This window comes from Heteronotia binoei, chromosome 5 (assembly GCF_032191835.1).
Source record: "Heteronotia binoei isolate CCM8104 ecotype False Entrance Well chromosome 5, APGP_CSIRO_Hbin_v1, whole genome shotgun sequence".
Classification (NCBI taxonomy): domain Eukaryota; kingdom Metazoa; phylum Chordata; class Lepidosauria; order Squamata; family Gekkonidae; genus Heteronotia; species Heteronotia binoei.
In genome coordinates, this window is record NC_083227.1 from 108,624,741 (window position 1) to 108,640,267 (window position 15,527).

The 15,527-nt window shown below is 42.5% G+C and overlaps 1 protein-coding gene across 1 annotated transcript; it reads left to right on the forward strand.

Annotated features, from left to right (window-relative positions):
* Positions 1–1,350: 1,350 nt before the first annotated feature.
* Positions 1,351–11,974, forward strand: TMEM115 (transmembrane protein 115). The gene is made up of 2 exons (XM_060240025.1): positions 1,351–3,718; positions 10,373–11,974. Exons 1-2 carry the CDS (start codon positions 2,865–2,867, stop codon positions 10,584–10,586), a joined length of 1,068 nt encoding a protein of 355 aa, XP_060096008.1. The 5' UTR covers positions 1,351–2,864; the 3' UTR covers positions 10,587–11,974.
* The last annotated feature ends 3,553 nt before the right edge of the window (positions 11,975–15,527 follow it).

The window sequence follows — 15,527 nt, forward strand, 5'->3', positions numbered from 1 at the left end:
CAGCTACCTCTCAAAACAAAAATAAATCCTGATGGGGAAGAAGTACATGGAGAATTCAAGATTTAAGGCGTGTTAAGTACAGAAACACCCCTCATCAGTCCCCATTTCTATTAAACCTGTTTGCGGGTGCACCATGTAGTTCTAGTCTTTGTTATAAATTAGTCCTTTTTAAAAAGCCAAAAAGGTGAGTTGCTAACATTGTAACATCTATTATGAAGAAATCAAACTATAATTACAGCAAGTGTTCTTTAAATATAGTGTCACAATGCATCCAAGGTTTTGTCCTATTTATTTTAATCACAGAAATTTAAGTGTATACCCAACTCTCCAGTTGAATCATTGGACGCCTACACACTGGGGATATCTACTCAGAAGACCCATTATGTTCAATGGAATTTGCTTGTTTAACTTTGTATGGTATTGTAACCTTAGAACTGCTTGGATTTGTCCAGAGAACATCCACTGCCTACTCCAATTTAACCTCAAATACATTCAAGGACAAGCTATTATTGTAGTTTATTAAATCTTGCCTTTATGTCACAGCCAACACTAGTTACAAAAAGTACACACACACAACTAAAATACCTGGCTCATTAGTCTGTAAGATACAGAAGGTGCATTCCTCTGAAAACAAGAAACATTTATGAAGGAGAGAACAGTGTCATATAATATGTACACTGCACTGGGCTCAAACTGACAGCAGCAAAGTATTTCAGTGCATTATTTTCCTCACCAGCCTGAAACCTTCATGATTTTGTTGCATTTTACTCATGACACCACACAAATAAAAGGCATCTCCAAGACTCTGGAAATGGTCCCCTCTGAAATCAAAGCATGGTGCTGCAAAAACGTCAGTCCCAGCAGAGAGCCAGCATGACATAGTGGTTACCAATGTCTAACTAGAAGGATCCAAGAGCTGCAGATCTGAATTTTCATTCTACCACAGCTCACTAGGTGACTTTGGGCCAATCACTCTTTCTTCGCTCAGCCTACCTTATAGGCATGTTGCCGTGAGAATGAGACCCCATTGGTGAGAAAGGGAAAGGGAAAGGAAAGGTCCCCTGTGCAAGCACCAGTCGTTTCCGACTCTGGGGTGACGTTGCTTTCATAACGTTTTCACGGCAGACTTTTTATGGGGTGGTTTGCCATTGCCTTCCCCAGTCATCTACACTTTCCCCCCAGCAAGCTGGGTACTCATTTTACCGACCTCGGAAGGATGGAAGGCTGAGTCAACCTCGAGCCGGCTACCTGATAACCCAGCTACTGCCGGGGATCAGGTCGTGAGCAGACCTGAGAAAAGCAGAGTACAACCTAAATACATTTCACACACAGAACTCTCACTAATTTCAGTTAACTAAATATTTAAGGGGCCACAAGACTTCTCTTCTTGGTTTTGTTGCAAGAGACCATTGCATCTATCCCGCTGGAAATATGATAGGAACAATCAGCTTTGCACCACTGCGGCATCCTTTCCCTGATGTACAACACAGCTTTTGTCTCTTCTCAGAAACTCGAAGCCCGTTCATTAACACTTCCTCGGGGACTAAAGAACGTGCCGTCGAGTCGCAAGAGACACAGGGCGACCCCCTTCCACGGGCTATTCCAGGAAAGAGACGAGCAGAGGTGACTTGCCTTGCCATCGCCTTCCTCCGCATAGCAGCCCCAGCGTTCCTTAGTGGTCCCTCTTCCGAGTACTGATGTATTGGAAACTGAAACCCATTAAAATCAGTCTATGCTTGCATCTCCCCCGCTCCCTCCCTCAAAACAACCTCGCAGGTAGTCTCGACCTTCAATTCTTGGCCGATCTGTGCCACGTGATCCAGCGTTACACACAGGGGGCTGCCCATTAGAAGGCGACCTTCACTTCCATCAACTACCGCGACGCCAGAGGCGCGTAGATGCCGCTTTTCTGCTAGTGGCGCTGCTTTAAGACTGAGACCTTTGCCGCGCCTGCCCTGCCCAGCACTACGTAACACTGGAGCATGCCGGGACGACTGCGACCTCAGCAGCTGACTTGGCTCCAACGCTCGGCCCCGCCTAACTGGAATGGCCGAAAAGCTCAATCTCCCAGATCCCTCTTTCGTCCCGACAGTTTGCCGCAGATGCCATAACCCTGTGCAGGCTGGGATTAGTAGTCATTCTCCTGTTTGGTGCCCTCGCTATGAGGGAGACTTCATACTCTATTTTCCAGCATGCGTCAGGAAGCGGCTCTTAGCAGTAACGCAGGCGCAGTCCTGCTGTTTGTTTGCGTCTGTAGAGGCCGTGAAGACCCGGCCTGTGGGAAGCAGTAAGAGCTCCTGCCTACTGGCGGAGGCGAGGGCGGCGGCTTTATGAGGGCGGCCCAGAGCGAGGAGGAGGAAGAAGGCTGAGCTTCCGGCGGAGAGACAGGGCCGAGGAGGAGGCTCTCCCATAAGGCCTTCCGCCCCGCTGCACAGCTGAATGGGGTTGCGAGGAGCCGGGCTGCGCCCACTCTTGGAAATCAACCACCCCTTTGCCTCGTCGCCTCTTGGCCTCTGAGACTCTCGCCTCATTCCAGTCTCCTGGAAGCCGCGGGTGGTGCCCGTGCTGCGTCAGACACCTTAGGGCGAGAGGGTCGAAGCAGTGGTATTGGAGAGGAACCCAGGGGCTACTAATGCTTTCCACTTGGAGGCAGGCTGGGTAAAGGAGCAGCCTCAGCGCCAATATCCAGCCGCTGCCGTCTCTCTTTGGGCGCTATGCGGAAGAAGATGATAGAGTTGGCGGTGATTCCGCATTGAGAAGAGGAAGGGGGTTCCTGGCGACCAGATCCTCTTCCTATCTGCCCCTAAGCCAAGTCTCTTGGATCAAGGATCCTGTTTTGTGTGGCAGGGCGTGTGGGTATAAACATGAACAGATACCTTCCAGTAGCCCGGCAACATTTCCTGGCTGTACTGGCTAGTACCAGTGTAGTAGTGAAGTCTATATGTGCCATTGTGATTCTGCTCTACCTTCTTTCCTTTGCTGTGGACACAGCTTTTGGACTTGGGGTGACCCCTGGGTATCTCTTCCCACCCAACTTCTGGATTTGGACGTTGGCAACCCACAGTGTTGTGGAAAAACATATCTGGAATGTAGGTGTGAGTCTGGCCACAGTGGTGATAGCAGGAAGGTTGCTTGAGCCATTGTGGGGAGCCTTGGAGCTTTTGATCTTCTTTGCTGTGGTGAATGTATCAGTTGGGCTCCTGGGGGCCTTCTCTTACCTTCTCACCTATGTGGCATCATTCAATCTCTCTTACCTATTTACTGTTCGAATCTATGGCATGCTTGGCTTCCTTGGAGGTGTCTTGGTGGCTCTCAAACAGACCATGGGTGACAGTACTGTCTTGAAGGTACCTCAGGTACGAATGAAGGTTGTCCCCATGCTCTTGCTCCTGATTCTGGCAGTTCTGAGATTGACCACCCTCATCGAAAGTAATGTCTTGGCTTCTTATGGTTTTGGAGTGCTTTCCAGTTGGATATATCTCCGTTTTTACCAGAGGCACAGCAGAGGACGAGGTGATATGTCAGACCACTTTGCATTTGCCACATTCTTCCCTGAGATCCTGCAACCTGTTGTTGGCTTGGTGGCTAACCTTGTGCACAGTATATTGGTGAAAGTGAAAGTCTGTCGAAAAACAGTGAAACGTTATGATGTCGGTGCCCCTTCCTCCATTACTATCAGCTTGCCTGGAACAGATCCACAGGATGCTGAACGGAGAAGGTAAATTTCTTGAAATGCAGAACTAACTGTATAAGATGAGGACTCAGATGATGTAAAGAGTAGAAGTAATTAATTGCATAACAACTAATCATAAGTCATATTTTTTCATAGCAGAATTTTTATATTTTTTAAAAAAAAAACTTGTATTCAAGAGATCATTATACAAATGGCTGAAGGTAATGGGCAGTCATCTTTCTTTTCCCACCAAGCAGCCCTTTCCAGTTCCAGGAAAGTTTATTCCTGAAATCACAGGATCCACACTGGCTAATGACCATGAGGATCTGGAGACAGCAGTGGGGAGAGGAAGGAAGAAAAAATCACCATTCCTGTCACTGAGCTCCACTGATGAAGGCCCCTTCCACTTTCTGTGTGTAGTCCACTGCTTCACGTGGCTGTTAGTTCATGCGGGACCTGTGTCTTTCTTTCTCAAGATATAAAAGGGCTACTGTGAGGAGCAGGGAAATTGTGCAGTCCTTGTGATGGATATATATCAATGTTTTCCAATTTTTTTTCATTAATAAAGTAATGATGATCTTTGGTTTCAATCAGTTTTTCCTACATGTTATGATCAATGGGTTTTTAATTTTTCTTGGGTACTATTGACAGATGTAAATTCTTGGACATGCATGAAACATTGGATGGTAACAACAAAAAGGGGTTCTTTTCTTATGTTCAGAGTAAGAAAAAGAGCAAGGACATGGTAGACCCATTGCAAGGGCAAGAAAGTGAAATTGTAACAGGTAATGAAGAGAGGGTGGAACTGCTCAATTCCTACTTTTCCTCAATCTTCTCTTCTGAGGGAAATGGTGCTCAACGTGGCAAAAACAGAACATATAAGGAGGGTATGAAGTTCCAGCCTAGGATCAGCATTGGAGTAATACATAAACACCTAGTTTCTTTAAATGAAACTAAATCCTCAAGTCCAGATGACTTGAATCCAAGGGTTCTAAAAGAGCTTGCGGATGTAATTTCTGAGCCTCTGGCTATTATTTTTGAGAATTCTTGGAGAACAGGAGAGGTGCCGGAAAATTGGAGGTGGTTAAATGTTGTCCCCATCTTCAAGAAGGGGAAAAAAGACGATCTAGGTAACTACCGACCCGTCAGCTTGATGTCTATACCTGGAAAAGTTTTAGAACAAATCATCAAACAGTCGGTCCCGACATTTAGAAAGAATGGATGTGATTACTAAGAGCCAGCATGGTTTTCTCAAGAACAAGTCTTGTCAGACTAACCTGATCTCTTTTTTTGAGCAAGTGACTACCTTGCTGGATCAGGGGAATGCTGTAGGCAACGTTTATCTTGATTTCAGTAAGGCTTTTGATAAGATTCCACATACTATCCTTGTTGACAAGTTGGAAAAATGCGGTTTGGATCCTGTTACCGTTAGTTGGATCTGTAACTGGTTGATAGCTCACACCCCAAGAGTGCTTGTGAATGGTTCCTCATCCTCTTAGAGAGGAGTGACAAGTGGAGTGCCTCAAGGATCTGTCCTGGGGCCTGTTTTGTTCAACATCTTTATAAATGGATGACGGCATAGAGTGAATGCTTATTAAATTTGCTGATATGAAATTGGGAGAGGTTGCAAACACAGAAGAAGACAAACAGGATACAGGATGACCTTGACAGGCTGGAAAACTGGGCTAAAGCCAATAGAATGAATTTTAACAGGGATAAATGTAAAGTTCTGCATTTAGTTAGGAAAAATCCAATACATGGTTATAGGATGAGGGAGACTTGTCTTAGCAGTAGGATCTAGGGGTCTTAGTGGATAATACGCTGAACATGAGTCAACAGTGTGATGCGGTGGCTAAAAAGGCAAATGCAATTTTAGGCTGTATCAACAGAAGTATAGTGTCCAGATCACGCAATGTGATGGTATCTCTTTGCTCTGGTAAGACCTCACCTGGAGTATTGTGTTCAGTTTTGGGCACCACATTTTAAGAAGGATATAGACAAGGGTCCAGAGGAGGGCGACGATGGTGAGAGGTCTGGAGACCAAGTCCTATGAGGAAAGGTTGAAGGAGCTGGGGATGTTTAGCCTGGAGAGGAGGCAGCTGAGAGGTGATATGATCACCATCAAGTACTTGAAGGGCTGTCATACAGAGGATGGTGTAGAATTGTTTTCTGTGGCCCCGGAAGGTAGGACCAGAACCAATGGGTTGAAATTAAATCCAAAGAGTTTCCGGCTCAACTTTAGGAAGAACTTCCTGATTGTTAGAGCGATTTCTCAGTGGAACAGGCTTAGGCTTCCTTGGGAGGTGCTGGGCTCTCCTTCCTTGGAGGTTTTTAAACAGAGGCTAGATCACCATCTGACAGCAATGAAGATCCTTTGAATTTAGGGGGAGGTGTTTGTGAGTTTCCTGCATTGTGCAGGGGGTTGGACTAGATGACCCTAGAGGTCCCTTCCAACTCTGATTCTAATTACTGAAGTCTTTCTCTGTCTTGGTGTTCTTTATTCACTCAATAGTGTTCACATGTTTACACAACAAAACAGAATGGGCATGCATTTTTAGGAGTCAGGCATGTACTTAGAATTGCCTTTTCCATTCTGTGAATATTGACTATTGTATATTGTGGTGTTCCTCCAAGAAACACTTGTCATAATGCCTTTATGCTGAGGGGCACTTCATGTGTGCCAGTGCAGACAGGAAATGTGTATCTAGTGGCTAAAGGTCTTGCATATTTCTGTCTCCCTTTCAAGCGTATAATATATCAACATGATGTGGAAGTGCAGGGTCTGTGAATAATAGGTAAAATACACATTATCTAGTTAACAATAATGAGGGAAACCAAAATTATGAGTAGTTTTGTGTATAGTAATGGTGCTCAAAACCTTTTGAAATGGGACCCACTTCTAAATTTAGTCTTGAATGCCATGGTAAATCTCTGCTGATTTCCATTAGCAGAAGAGGACTTGTTTGATTCCTCCTTCCCACTGTAGGCCAAAATGTTGCCCTTAGGGGTAGACAAGAAGAACATGATGTAGCAGTCCAAGCTGCAGCAGGAAGTGGTATTGACCCAAATCCCGCCGCTGCCTTAACAGATTTTGCATGGGATCCAATTTTACTATAGTTTTTGAGAACCTCTTGGAAAGTAATTTCATCCCTCCCCCTCAATATAAGACTTAGGAGTTTCCATCAGTTAAAACTGAACAAATGAATATTTTACTTTTTATTTAATATTTATAACTATATGGCACTACACAATAACCAGTTGTATTTTGTGGCTGTTTTGTAATTCTGCAGAGGCAAACTTCGCTCTTTTGACTCACTTGTTGTTCCTTATGGCTCCTGGCCTCGTTACCAACCTCTGAGAGAGTCATAGTCCATTTTGGGGTCGTTACCCATGCTGGAGACCTGCTGATGTATAGCATTCTTACTAAAAAATACTAAACCCATCTAGGTGCTTGTTTAAAGGAACACAAACTCTTTTGTCAGTTTGCCACTAAACACGTAGAATGTTTGTAAAAATATATGCTGTTAACTTCAACAGATCTTCTGTCATGCTTAAAGAAACAAAATTAGAATCGTTTTGGCAACATGTCAAATTTTGGTGCTTATCTTGGTCTTTGCCAATTGTGGTCTTCAAACTTGTTTCAGGTTGAACACCAAACACCAGGTAATCATTCATGTTTTTCTAATTATTTTAGTGACCAATGCTAAGAATGTTTCTAAAAAGTTTTTTTGCTTGATGCACTGAATTTCTGTTTTTTCCCCCACACTTTGAACTTAAAAAATTAAAAGCTAACAGTGCCTGTCCATTCTTGAGTGTGGCTTTCATAGGCTACTGTCATATGTTTAAAAAAATACAAACCTTTCCTTGTATTAGTCCTGGTTGATCCAGTTTGAGGATTAAATGAGTTGAATTTATGCAGAGCCTTTAGCTGTCTACAGCTAGCAGCAGCCAGAGTAACTGCCACACCCATGTATGTGCCTGCCACCCCAAGCAAGGCTCTAGGGTCAGTATATTGAAGGGAGACTTGCTTTAAATGAGCGTCAAACCTTGACAAGTTAAAAGCAAACTACAGCAAGTAGCTACCTGCTTGACAAACCTGCCAGTCATATTTCTTGTACAGTTAATACTATGTGGTCCCGGAGCCTGCTCCGGCGGGGAGGGCGGGATACAAATAAAATTTGTTGTTGTTGTTATGTGGAAACACTTTTCATGAAGTCCTATCCATGGTTACTCCAATTTCCCTTTGGTTTCAGGGAGCTTAAACTGCCCTTACTTTGCATTAGACTGCATTGTAGGTCAAATTAGTAAGTAGTTAATACCCACACTGTGTTGACAGGGTGTGCAAATGTTGTTTAGGGAATATAAATGTGGGGCACTTTCTACAGGTGAAACATTCAGTAGCATTCAGTCCTAAAGTATTTTTGGTAAAGTTGAAAGATGTGAGGTTTCTTTAAGTGTCCACTAAAATCTGTGTGCTAAGACCACATTTCTACTTCCTTTTTATAGAAATATTCATTCTCAGCCCTAATGTTTGTCCTTAGTCCAGTTTGCATGTGCACATAACTCTTGTTATGTGCCTAGTTGCCTCTGATTTTGAGACAGCTGTGCTTGTAAAAGAATCCCATGTTTCCTCAGGAATTACAGGTGTATGTTGGAGTTTCAATGGAATTTTTTGTTATTCTATCTGGTTGCTTGTATATCTAAGGGGCTCCCAACTTTCCCCCCCAAGACGTGAAAGATTTCATGACTACACTTGTGCAAATGAAGTAATACACCACCTGATGCAGAGATTGAATTGACTTTATTATATCAAATGAATAAAGATTAAGCAAAAGGTTATATTTTTCTGATCAGAATTGCAATGTGCTAGTTATTTATTGAAATGTTGGGACTGACCAGAGTATGTTTCTTTTTTTAGTCAATGCTTGCTGAAGGTGTTAATAAATCTCCCATAATTTCATTGGGGTTTGTTTCCAGGTAATTGTTCCAGGTGTGAACTAAGTTAAGAGTCATGTCACTCCCTGTCTTTCGGCATTTGGTTTGCTAGAAAGCCAGGAGTTGATGTTTCTGAAGTGTCTTTCCTGAGTACAGGAAAAGGTAAAAAGCAGATGTCTCAAACATGATGGAATAGAGATACTCAAGTGAGAGGAGAGCCATTGTTCACTATACATGCTGTCATGATTTCTGATGGTCCAAGGTATATTGGCTAATTGTGCTGCAAATCAGGAATGAAGTACTCCAGAAAGGAGTTTTCCTTGCCTAAAATGAAAAGGGACAGACAGCTTTTACTGTGAAGTACAACCTCAAATAAAAAGCACATATAGTTATTATACAACAGCATAAATTTTGATGGGGAGGCTTATAATGATGTCCTACATTGGTAAGGAATGGTTGAAGAAATGCTGGGGTATAGTTATATGCACATAACTCATTAGACTATCCTAGGTGTGGATCAGTGAACTTCGATGTGTATCAGTGACTGGGAACTTGTGTTTTAATTGCACTTCAGGAATTTTCTATATTCCAAAATATCACAGTGGTTCTAGGTGAGGACAGTGAAATTGAATTACAGTTGCACAACTTAAAAAGAGTCTATTACTTTCTTCTCCATTTATTTCCAGTGTGCTTTTGTTACTCCTATATTCATTCCTTTGTCTGGATTCATAACTATTTTATAAGGATTAGAGAGCAAAACAATCAAAGGGTGTGCCCAGAATTTTACAGTGGATAGATGCACTATCATATCTGGCAATTCTTGAACGTTTTACATAACGAAATATACAACAAACCTAGAATGCAGCCTGCTTACAGAGCTATACATGGACTGAACAATTTGGGGGAGGAGGAGTAATCAAAAGGAGAAGAAAACATAACATTACTATTACACAGCATTTGATGTACATCCCCCTTTCTTCTCACTCCAGGAATGTTGATTCCTGGCATCAATCTGCAAGGAATAATATCCATCAGATTTCTGAATAAAACTTAGTTGGTCTTAAAGGTGAAACTTATCTACTGCTCTGTTCTATTGCTTCAGACCAACACGGCTGCCCACTTGGATCTATCCATCAGAATTGCACTATGTAATCTGCATTGAGTCTCCATGAGAGAGTTGTACTATAAATACAGTAAATAAATAAAATAGATCAGTAGACTGCAAAAAGGAGGGGAAAAGGGGGCAAAATTACTTTTTTTTCTTTGTCAGTGGGTCAAAAGGGACCACTGGGGCAAGCAATTTCAGCAACAGTACATAAACCTGAAAGAGTTTCTCATTATTGGGAAACATCTTCATTGTCTGATAGGCAAGAACTATTTAGTAGAGAAAGGTAGGGAATATATTAAATTTTGTTGAGAACAGATTCATCCAAGGAACTGAGTTGCAATAGATAAACAACTGAAATTAAAGTTTAAAGCCATTACTCGAATATTTTACTGTAAGGACAACTACTGTAGACACGTCTTTAACTTCAGTATGGCACTTCCAAGTGGCAGTCTGTGCCCAGAATACATACTGTCTGTAGGAGGATGAAACAGGAGTGGGGGTGAGCAGGAGTTAAGATCTGGTCTTTTGGAGGCATTGTATTCCCTTTCTCCCCTTTTAATAGCTGATCAAATGAGTAGCGCTCTCTTCCATGACTTAGTCACAAAACATTAAAACTAGCCTGCATTAACTAATTGGCTTGTTTTCTCATTCTTTAGACAACTGGCCCTAAAGGCACTGAATGAGCGGCTAAAGCGTGTGGAAGACCAGTCAGCATGGCCCAACATGGAGGAGGAGGAGGAGGATGAAGACAGCAGTAAGGTTGATATTCCACTGCTCCCCGAGAAGAGCCGGGACTCTGTCACTGCAGGAAAAGCAGCTTGCCAGGAATCCAGCCTCATTACCTTTGAGGATGCCCCCACTCAGTTGTGACCATGAAGTTCCACCACCACCTTCTTCCTATCCCTGTGTGTCAGAGCTGCTAATGATCCTTCATGTGCCCTCCCTCACAGTACTGCCTGCTCTGCAGGGAACAAAACACTATGCCTGCTGGCCCTGAGAAGGTGAGGCTACCTCCTTCCAACATATATTAGCCCCATGTGGCTGATGCCAGTTCTCTCTACTCCTGAAGGAAACTGTTCTCTATTGCATAGACTTGAAATTTTGGCTCTTCTCTTCAGAATTGAGAATTTCTTGGAATTTGGAGCGGAGGGAGTCTACATCTCCCCAGCAAAATAAGGAGGGCCAGTCTGAATAAAGCCCCCACAAAAGCTACCCACATCAGTGGCTTTTAAACACTTGTCTGTAGCTCTGTTTGGTTGCAGTTTTGGTCAGTCTGCACAGGGCCCAGGATGACCCAGCCTGGTGAATCTGATCTCCTTTTGAGCCCTTCGTGCCACACCACTATGTGAACCCCACCTGGGCATATTGGAGCAAGCTCAGCAAGTGATACAATTTTTCCTTTTGATTTCCTTTTATCTCGGTGGCAGTGATTGTCAAAAATAATTCTGCACTTTCCCTTTCTTATTTTCAGAGTTGGTTTTGGTATTGATTTAAATGAGCAAGCGCTTTTTTAATTAAAGAAATCCTTTGCTGTATTAAACTTATCCTTCTGCCCTCTAGAGTTGGCAACAGCGGTGAACCCTGCCAAAAAGAGTTGCTGAATAAAGTTCTTGTAGGACCAGCTGTTAAAAGCCTTTTTGATAACATAACCACTTAGGTCCATCTCTTAACTTTCTGAAAGTGATGTAGGGATGCTGAGCAGCCAGCTTCAAGTACCAATGCACAACATGGAAAAGCATAATCTCAGGCTTCCTACAGAACTTCTAGAGGGAACTGAATCTATTTTTTAGGCCTTTTTGTCCTTTATTTTCCTTTGCTATGATTCAGATGATAAAGCAGCTTCTATTTTAAGTTGAATGCCAGTCCATTTTTTGACTATTGGGAAGTTCCTTATCCTGCAGTAGAAAATATGTGTTGTTGGTTCTATTTTCCTTTTAAAGGTGCTTTTTTTGTGCGGGGCTCCTAACAATTCCTCAGCTGTCTGCTTTTTCTCCTTGGTTAGATCATTTGCCTTTTTCTTCCTCTGGGCTGACATGCTTTTTTTTGTTTTGATTTGTGGGGAAGCAAACCCTAAGCTGTCTTGCCTTGACACCTAGCCTGGAAAGAGAGGAGCAGGGCAGGGGGCACTTAGGAGAATGGAACAAGAGTGTGAGACAATGTTATAATGATATTTTTTTAAAGGACCACATGAGAAGGTTTTTGTCAACCAGGAAATAAACACGTAATTTCAGTATCAATAAACTGTTCTTTCAAAGAGAGCATCTTGAATTGGCTTTAATTTCCCTTGACTGTCGAAATAAACACCTAGTTAAACAGTCCTAACAGCACCTTAGTTGCTCTTAACATCTGAGGATATTAACATCTTTATGGGACAGCTGAACCTATGTCTGCAATTCCCCCTCCCCCCAAGGTGTATCAGCAAGAGGTGGGAAAAGAGGAAAGCCCAATGAAGCAGCAATATTATATGCAAATAGCAGCCCTTTCACCTCTGCTTTTCAGTTTGTAATTTCAGGGGGTAAGGCAGAGGACAGCAGACAAGACAAATAACCATTTTTGTTGTGGACAGGGTGGTGTTTCAGGTTTGGAGTACAAGATGTTTCAGCAACTGCAGTGCACATATGTAAGGGCTTTTGAACTTTAATAGAAATAGGTTGTAAATTTCAACCAGATGTTAACAGGGAGACAGAAAAACAAGTCACAGAGTAGGAAGTGGTGGCTCTCAAGCTCTGAAGAGAGAAAAACTTGAAACACAGACACACTCACCACCCCAAAATATCTGATTTATTCAACATTTCTGATACGGAACCAAAGACAATATATATGTACACACACAATGAGTGAAGAGGGAAAATACTTCATGGTTAGCTGCCCTGCCTCAGGAACTGTTACATGTGAATGCATCACTTACCCGGCCTGGAATGGCAGCTGATCATACTCTTCTGGCCAATCTGTCAAATTATTTCTTGATAACAAAGTGCCTGATGAAAGTTGTTCTTCAACTGGTGCCCGCTGTAGCCTTCAGCTGCTAAGTATGTTTGAGCTGCATTGATGGCATAATTCTTGAATAGTTAAAAGGAGATGTGTGGACCAGAGATTATTCTCTAAGGTGCTGTTATGCTTTCATAAGAGTTTGAAACAGCCCTCTAGCTAGGGATGTTGCATTCTCCCATCACTGAGTAACATACCTAATGGATCAGGACAGAATTAAATGAATAAGTTGGCAACATTCTAGAGTCTTGACCAGTCTGAAAGCTATATTTAATAGGGTACTCTTGGATACACTGTTCAGGTTCTGTGATGGGTTCACCTGTCCTGCGGAAAAACCATCTAACAGTTTAATACAAATAACCATTTTTGTTGTGGAGAGGGTGGTGTTTCAGGTTGAAGCACAAGATGTTTCAGCAACTGCAGTGCACATATGTAAGGGTTTTTGAACTTTAATAGAAATAGGTTATAAATTTCAACCCAATCTGTTAACATCTGTAAGTAGGGAGACAGAAAAATATCCCTACTGTTCTATTATTTCTGCTTTGGGAGAGATTGCTCCTCTAACACAGTGTACCACCTCTGTTCTCTTGGCAGTGAAGGGATGTTGCTCTCAGTTCCTGCACTAAAGATAAATTAGTACCTCTTTCTCAGACTGACTAAAACCTTTCTATAATGCTGTATACAAGTGCTAAAGTAAAATTACAGAGGTCATTAAAATATATATCATTGCGAATTACTGACATTTATACAACAGTAGCAAAACAAAGATGTTCACCAAAACCCCCTCTAGCACTGCTCTGTTTACTGACATATTCTTGTTCCTGGTCCACCATCATTTTTAACATTTAGGTGACTGGTTTCATTTTGAACACTGTCATTGTCCAAAATCCAACTAAAGTTAATTGAGACCAAAGACTTAAGCACTGCTGAACTCAGTAAAACTTATTTCTAGGTAGCTTGAGAGTAGGCTCACTGAAGCAAGAGTTCTCTGATAATTCATAGAGTTCTACTGGTTTCAATGCAATGTAATCATGATTCATTTTAGCAAATGATAAAGGCTAACATTTCATCACTTCTTTATTGAAACCATGGTATTTCTCTCCCAACAAGGAGCTCATTCCTGCACTTTTCCCCACCCACTTCATGAGGGAAATTATTCTCCCCTTCTCAAGAGAATAAGAGCAAAATAAGTAAACCCCCCCCCCTTAAAGTCATCTCCTACTACACATGTTCTAACACATTTTAAAGAAAACACAAAGCAAGGGACAAGCTGTTGGCTAAACTGAGAACCACAAATGCAGAGAAGGAGGCTATTGGGATTGAGCCTTGCACTGATGGATCCCTTAAACCAGTGGAAAGAATATCCACCATAGTATTCCCCAAACCATAGCTCACATGACCTAAATGACAGAAGCATGTCTTGAGCGCTCCAACATGTGTTACAATATTCTGATACAGAAAGGTCTTCTATGTGAGGACTGCTTTGTAGATTAATACAACAGATGATCATACATGCAGGCAGGGCTAGATGGGTCCACATCATTATATCCAGTTCAGGGCTAGTTTCTTTGTAACTGCTAAACTTGCTGTCAGCCTGTGGGGGAGCATGTTATTTTGTTTGTGTTCTGATTAAACACACATCCTCTATTTTTCCCATGTTGCTGTGTTCAGCTACTGTACTGCCACTTTTTTCAGCTACCTGTAAAGGGAAGCTAATTTTCTTCTACAACAGGGGAGTGGAAATTCAAGCGCTATGGAAGCCTTGAACGTACAGAGCTGATGAACTGGATTGTACCTTCTTGTCTGCCCGTAAAGGGTATGAACACATGATCCCAGGGCACCAACTCTCCTTGCTCATGAACAATCTTAAACAGGAGACAGTGCCTTCTTTGATGGCATTCATTCCAGATTAAACGTTACAGCTGACTAAACTGCACTCCTGGAAGAACTACACACCAAGGAAGAAGTCTTAATCATACACTGTGTTGTGCAGTACAACCTCACCAAACCAGAGTACACAACAGCCTGGGAAGAGAAAGTTAGAGACAGGCAGAGCCTTGGCTATACTCTTCTAGTCTTATGGATGTTTACTTGGAAGCAAGTCCTATCAACTTCCACGTAACTGCACACTGGATCACAAATTTATCCTTGTAGCTCCTAATCCTTCAGTCCTAAAAATTTGTGCAAAAGGCTTTCTGTATTCACACTACTGTCCTCAGGCCAAGCAATAACTGATCTACTCTATAATCACCTAGTCTTCCCCTGACAGCCACTTCACCTTCATATAAAGTGAAAGAACTTCTGCTGACTACTTTCAGTAGAGTAACTGAATCCCACCACCTTTCTGTAGCCTGTAAACTTTTAAGTATAAATGTATCTGCCTAACAGACACTCCACATATCTGACGAAATCTCTGGCTTACAAGTGTTTATTCTGCAATAAATTTTGTTAGTCTTTAAAGGTGCCACTGGACTTCTGTTTGATTCAGGGAAGAAGGTATCTGTACCACAACGTCCTTCCCCTGGTGTCTGGGACACCCCATGACAACTTCTTAAAACCCTTTAGAAAATGATGGAGGCTGAGGGGCTGACTACACGTTACATTCAAAGGTTGCAGTGGAACTCCCAGGGGAGGGAAGAGGAGAGCGGAAGGGGTTGTAACGAGTAGAGAAGTGAGGAGTGGGGAAGCATAAATCACTCCATTCTTCTCCTGCCACTTTTTGGGGGACCTCTAAATCCCACTCTTAAAATGCAGGTAACGTGTGACTAGACTCTGACTTGTGTAGGGAGGATGAAACCCACTTCGTATAGTATGTCAGCTATG